A 6,649-nucleotide genomic window follows, 5' to 3' on the forward strand; every position below is an offset into this window, starting at 1 on the left:
CAATTTCTTGAAAACAGCATCCAGTGGCTCCTCTCCAACACTGAGGCATCTCTTACGTCTCACAATATTAATTGACTCCAAACCTCCCAAGTAATTTCATGTTCTTTCACTTTGACTGCCCACGCGCTTTCCTTAGAGCCCACTGTAAAAAGTGGCAGAAAATAAGCTAGAAAAAATATTATGTTTAGAATTGTTCTATCATCATTTATATATTGCTGTAATTTCTCTCTGCATGATAAAACCAAGCTTAGTTCTGCCAGGGAGCCATAGTTCCTTGCAGTCACGACTGTGCAGAGCTAGTTGTTTTTAGGTAATTCAGGTAAGCGTCCTTCAAATCCATGCAGATGTTTGCCGTGGTGTGCTTTTGCTGTCAGTCACAGATCGCTGAGTCTGTCACTCAGAGTCAAGTCCTTAAGATGTATCAGAAACACGCCCTTCATTTGCTCTTCGAGAACTCAAACTCATTGAAAAAGAATGACATTTCAATTGGTATTTATGAATGAGATAATTTCCTGACTAGAAGCATTGTTTGGTTAGCTGTTTTCCTTAATGTGGTGAAGGATAAGCCTGTGTTTATAATTCATTTACCTTACATGAGGTTTTTTCCCCTTCACTGATTAACTTCTTTAACTTATCTGCTTGGAGCATAACATTAATACTGCAAATAGAATTATGAAGACAGCAGAGGAAAAATATTTGATCTCCTTTTGGCAGCAGAACCATAAGCATTTATCCAATGTAGCTGTATGTGAAAAATGAAGTTGAATTGGCATGAAACATTGTAGAGGTTACATTTATAATATTAACTAAGTTTTGCATATTAAGTACAAGAAAAGAAAGAGAAGTAACCTTCAGTAATGTGTCTGCCTCAGACCCTGAAGTATTGACTTTGGAGCTCATTCATTCATCTCTGAAAGAGAACAAGCTGAAGCCAGAAGCATTTGTGATGAGAAACAGCAAGGGGCTGCCTTTGGGCCAGAGAAGGCTCTGTGCTGGAAAATGGGCACACATACCCCCCTGTGGCTCTGGTTCTTCCCATCCAGCTGCCAGAGCCAGCTCTTCTGCTGTTCCCCAGCTCCAAGCCTCAATTTGCTAATTTATATTAATTTAGCAATTTTGATTCATTAATTTTGCCATGGAGAAATACAAAAATAGAGAACAGTTACAGCGTTGGAAAGTTTGGAAGTCTTTTGGAGTACTACATTACCATTTCAGAATTAAGATCACAAGGTTTCAGGAAATGAGGAAAAAATGCCAGCAAAGTGCTTTAAATGGTATGAAATGCCTCTTACTTAATGAGAATTACAGAGCTGAAAATAGAGAAGAGCACTGATCTGACAAGGGAGCAGAATGTCATAACTTTTAAGATTTGTTTGTTTGGCTTTATTACCTCTTAACCCTTTCCATTTATCTTGTTACTTTTCCGTAGCATATGTTTTGTTATTGAATTTTCTAGGAGATCAATAAAGGAAAAAGAAAGATGAGCTTTACAGAATTTACAAATTCTGCAAGCTTCACTTGTCAAATAAAACACTCAGAACACTTCTGTTCTGGAAATCCCAGGATTCAAAGCAGTGTTCTAGTATGTAAGGACAAACTAATCTTTTCATGTGGTTCTAATCTTTATCTTGGATAGGTTTTTTTTATTTAAAGCATTTGAAAAATCATTCAACATTAGGATAGTTTCATACAAAGCTTGACATTTGGTTATTTAGCTGTTCTTCATCTGATAAGGCAAAGAAAAACGAAGAACCTTTACAGTGTATTTTTATTAATCCTAAGAGAGAGAGTTGTTTTCCTTAACCTTTACAAACATCCTATTTTAGCAACAGAAAGAAGGAATAATGTGAACTTCTGGGCTCTTTGAAGCTTTTATTTATTTTTTTCTCTTATCTTAGTAAGGCCAGAGAGTTGTCCTCGCTGAATAAAGGTTTAGAAACAGGCAAATGAAATTCCCCCCCTTACAACCTCCTAGTAAAATCCCAAGCATTTACTTCTCTACTTAATTATAAAGTGTTTTGTAGTAGATCAGAAGTTATATTTGTGAGCAGGAATTAGGTTTTCTTTTTCTTGATAGCAAAATATTATGCATGGTTAAACACGTGTTTGTGCTGTGAAACATAAACAGCTGCAATTGCACCATTTACGAACAGTGCTGTTCCAGGGCTGCACTGTGAATAGGGAGGAAGGGACAGCAGTCCTCTTAGACTAGTGGAGTGGCACCTCCCCAACTGGGGTGGTCATTAATATCCCCTCTCATCTGAACTGGATGTCCAGTAGGATCATCCCATCTTTATTTTTACATCTTCAAAGAGCTAAATGTTATAACAAGGGTGAATTATTTGAATTTTATGATCTGTTGTGCACAGATGCTCCAAATTAGGAGTATGCTTCCTTCACCAATGTATTTTTCCTCAGCAAACAGTTAATAGCTGCGTGTTACAAATATCAGTACTGTACTGTTTTCTCTGGCTTGGCTAGTTATCCCTGTTGCATTATTTTTGTTCCCATAGCAGAACAGGATGGAATGCACTGGGGATGTGCTTGCAATCGAAAAATACAAGTATAAGATGTTGATGTATATTTTCACTTGAAATGAACTGAAGAAAGCATTAGATAAAAGCTTATAAAAATGCAAACGAGTCATGAACATTTCTCCAAAGCTTTATTTAGGAAATATTTTTCCTCTTGTATTTGCTCAGCTTCTGTCTGAGTATTCTACATTTGCTTTTCTCGTAGTAGAGTATTGGCAAGAATATGGGTCCCAGGTAACTAAAGTGCTAACCTAGGAGTCCAAATACAAGCATGCAGGGTTTTTGGGAAAAGGACGTGTAGTACAGGGTACCTAAAGAAGCACCGTTTAATGGGCTTTGGAGAGTTAGCTTCCTTAGGCACAGATGCCATCAGACACTACAGTAGCTGAACTTTGCAGATAAGCAGAACTTTGCTGTAATCTTTCATTGGCAGACAGATGAGAAAAATATAGAAGTGCATGGCCAGACGAAATGGAGCTGCCCAGAGAGGTTGAGCCCTTACTCCCAGCTGAGGATAATGCTAAGAACACCTCCAGCACTTTCCCCCAGTACACCGTTTTATTTCAAGAAACAGAACTACATAAATTCTAAATTTAAATCCATGTACTCCGGCCATTATATCACAAATGCTTAATTTTCCTTGCAGTGGATTTTATGGTCAGCTTCGAGCATTGTCTGACTTAAAGAATAAGGAGCCTGATGTGTCAGGTTGGTGAAGACTTGACGCAGCTGCAGCAACTGTCTTACCAAGTATTGTCTGGTTCCTTTCTGCCATACACTATTTTTTTATTTATTTTCCATTGATTTTATCTAACTTAAAATTATTTGATTAGAGAATCTATCTGAAAAAAACAGTGTTAAGGAAAAAAAAAAAAAAAAAGTTTATTTCTCTGGTGAGGAAAATAATATCCCCAGAGTCCCAGAGAACAGCACTGGGGATTTGGTTGTTTTTTTATGTAAATGAGATAGGAATCATTTTTCCACTGATTAAGAAGGGAGGTGCTAACTGCTGCTCCGCTGTGTAATTGTTGAACAATTGTACTCCAGCTGAACTCACTGGAAACCTAGCATAAGCTCAGAGGTTTGGGTTCATGTTACACGAATTCATTTCCAATTCCATACAGAGATCACCAAATCCATTGGTTCTTGAAAAATGTAGAAGTGGTTTTAAATCATTTTAAATCATACAATCAAATCTATATTTGACACTGGCTGGAATCAAGGGCTTTGGAGTTGACTTGATTGTCAATTTAAGGGTGAAGGTAAAGTTACATAGCAGTGGATGACATTGGAATAATATTATAATTCACTGTGCCCCACCTAAAACATAATGCTAAAAGATTATGTGGGGTAGTTGGCACCAACCCTTCATTCTTCTCTACTCCCAGAGCCTAGCTTTTGGCATGAACAAGAGCTTCTTAAAGGCTACTGGTGTTGTGTTTAACCAGCTAGGAACATGTTGAGCTATGGGCAGTCAGGGATAGTGATAGGAAAGGGGAAATGGTTTTAAACAGAGCCAGGGGAGGTTTAGGTTAGATATTAGGAGGAAGTTTTTCATACAGAGGGTGGTGAAGCACTGGAATAGGTTGCCCAAGGAGGTTGTGGATGCCCCATCCCTGGAGGCATTCAAGGCCAGGCTGGATGTGGCTCTGGGCAGCCTGGTCTGCTGGTTGGTGACCCTGCACATAGTACGATCATCGTGGTCCTTTTCAACCCAGGCCATTCTATGATTCTATGATGATTCTGTGATTACTGGGACTCATTAGGTAGTCCCATTTCCTAGCCTCAGCTTTCTCTGAGAGCACCGTGTAGTTTGTCAGACCAGAGGATGCCTTTAGTTCCAGGACTGTTGGGCTTTTACAGATACTTTGCTGCTAGTCTGCACTATGTTACACTTGCATCAAAGAGCTGTAACTGCACAGCTGTGCTTTGTGAAATATGGAGAAATGATATAATACCTTTTTATTTTATAGACTGCTAGCTATTAAAATTTAGTCATATAACATCCCAGGTGGTTGGCTTTAGGCTGCCAGTTCGGTTGTTTTCCATTTGGGACATGCCGCACTGAGGTGATAAAAGCCCGTTGTAGGTCTTTGCTACTTCAAGTTTTAAAGACAACTTTTTTGGCCTTGTTTCCTCTGGGAAACTAAAATGCTGGCATTTGGTGCCAAAAGTCCCTTGACAAGACCACTCTGGGAGCCTTAGATGACTCATTCTCAAGGACAGTGATGCATTTCCTAAAGACTGGGGCTGCTTTCTCAAACACTGAAAACAGATGTAAACTTTTACTAGATGAGATGCCAAAGTGACAGACAGCTTGTAGTTGATCCCACAACTGTTCAGTTCACAAACGAATGCTCCCCTGCCAGGGCTCCAAGAGCAGGTCTCCATCTTAATGCCATTCTGGGAGATCCATGGATCTTGCCAGGTAGGTGACATAGTGCTCCTTGCTGGTTAAGGAAAGTTTCTTCACCACCATAACTCCTGGCCGGTAGATTTTGATGCTTGAAGCAAATGTTCTGGAGCCAGCTAGGCTGCGCACAGTATTACACTGCTGTAATCTTCAGAAAGTGTGCTTCAGCTATGTGAGAGTGCTAAGCTGTACTGGGCCTACAAGACGTGTTGGCTGAGATACCGTTTTATCTTCAGGGAATTTCATACTGAGAGCATCAGTGGGCTTTGCAGGTTGAAACTGAGCCGGCGTTTTCTTCAGCACGTGTTCTCAGTTGGACAGACCTCGAGGTTTTGCATAAGCACAGATGAAATTAAAGCAATCTAATGAGTAAACACCAATTCCCATTACATAGAGGAGGGGGAGGGGTGGGACACAAAAGGTGGTTGCATTTGGAGTGATTGTTCTGTTCTCTTCCTCACTAGGATAAAGAAGTGAACCTGGAGCAGGTCCATAGACGCATGAACAGTTTAATCGATGAAGACATAGCCCACAAGCAGATCTCTCCAGCGTCCATCGAGATCTCAGCCTTGGAGATCGGTGGCATGCAGCCAGCTCAGACCCTGGAGCCGGTACGCGAATACCAGAACACGCAACTTTCTGTCACCACCTTTTTACCAGAACAGACAACTCATGGTGCCAGCAGGACACTCACAGCTGCCTCTGGCAGCAACCTGCCGCTGCCCCTGAGCAGCTCGGCCACCATGCCCTCCATACAGTGTAAACACAGGTCGCCAAATGGAGGACTATTTCGTCAGAGCCCCGTGAAAACCCCAATCCCTATGTCATTTCAGTCTGTGCCGGGGGGAGTCATTCCAGAAGCAATGGAGCCCTCTCACGGAACATCCATTTGATGAAAACAAACAGTAACACAACCAGCAGAGCTTTTTAATACAAAATTAAAAACAAACAAAAAAAAAAAAAGCAAAGAAACTCTTACATTTTTCTTGTATATAAGTGTAAATAATGAAAGAATGAAGTGGGGTAAAAGTGTATTTTGAATATTCCCAATTTTCAAAGTCAGTAAAAAACAAAAGAAAAAAAAACAAAAATGTATGAATGACTTTGTAAATTTTGTTCTATATGAATAAAAAGGCAAACTACTTGTGATCGTTCTCAAGTGCCAAAGAAGACCAGTTACTGGGACTGAGGGACGTACATTATTTTTTCTGTGGATTTCAACATGTATTCCCTCCCTGTTCTTGTTGTTTTCAGAGTGAATTTTATCCATTTCTTGCCAGGAAAGTTCACCGTGCTCACACCTCTCCTTTCCCTAGAATCCTATTGTTGGCAATTCATTCAGAGAGTTTGGCATCTGGTACTAGAATAGCTGTAGCAAATGTTTTAAACCTGAATTACAGCTAAAACCCAACAAGTGATGAAAATGAACTTTTGCTTTCTAACAAGGATTTAGACATCCATGCAGTTTTTAAGTTTAAGCACAGAATTATGGAATTATGTTTTTACATGTGTATGTGCTATGTGGCTCTTCTTATTTAATCCATGTTTTGCTATGTGTGTATATAAAATATATATGCTGCATAGCGTATATATTTCATATATATAAACGCTTTGATAGGAAACAAGTTTCTGGTTATGGGTAAAGCTATTAAGAAAAAACTGATCAGCTCTTTTTTTATCTTACGTAGACGAATGCAAAAGG

The 6,649-nt window shown here is 39.6% G+C and overlaps 1 protein-coding gene across 3 annotated transcripts in view; it reads left to right on the forward strand.

The window, feature by feature from the left end:
• The window catches only part of GRID1 (glutamate ionotropic receptor delta type subunit 1), a 507,351-nt gene extending 501,250 nt beyond the window's left edge, over positions 1-6,101 (forward strand). For all 3 annotated transcript variants that reach the window (XM_085229265.1, XM_085229263.1, XM_085229264.1), the window contains one exon: positions 5,412-6,101. In XM_085229265.1, coding sequence (XP_085085391.1) covers positions 5,412-5,840 — 429 coding nt within the window. In that variant the 3' untranslated portion in view covers positions 5,841-6,101. The remainder of the gene's footprint in view (positions 1-5,411) is intronic.
• The last annotated feature ends 548 nt before the right edge of the window (positions 6,102-6,649 follow it).

Source organism: Meleagris gallopavo, chromosome 8 (genome assembly GCF_905368555.1).
Source record: "Meleagris gallopavo chromosome 8, MGAL_WU_HG_1.1, whole genome shotgun sequence".
NCBI classification, from domain to species: domain Eukaryota; kingdom Metazoa; phylum Chordata; class Aves; order Galliformes; family Phasianidae; genus Meleagris; species Meleagris gallopavo.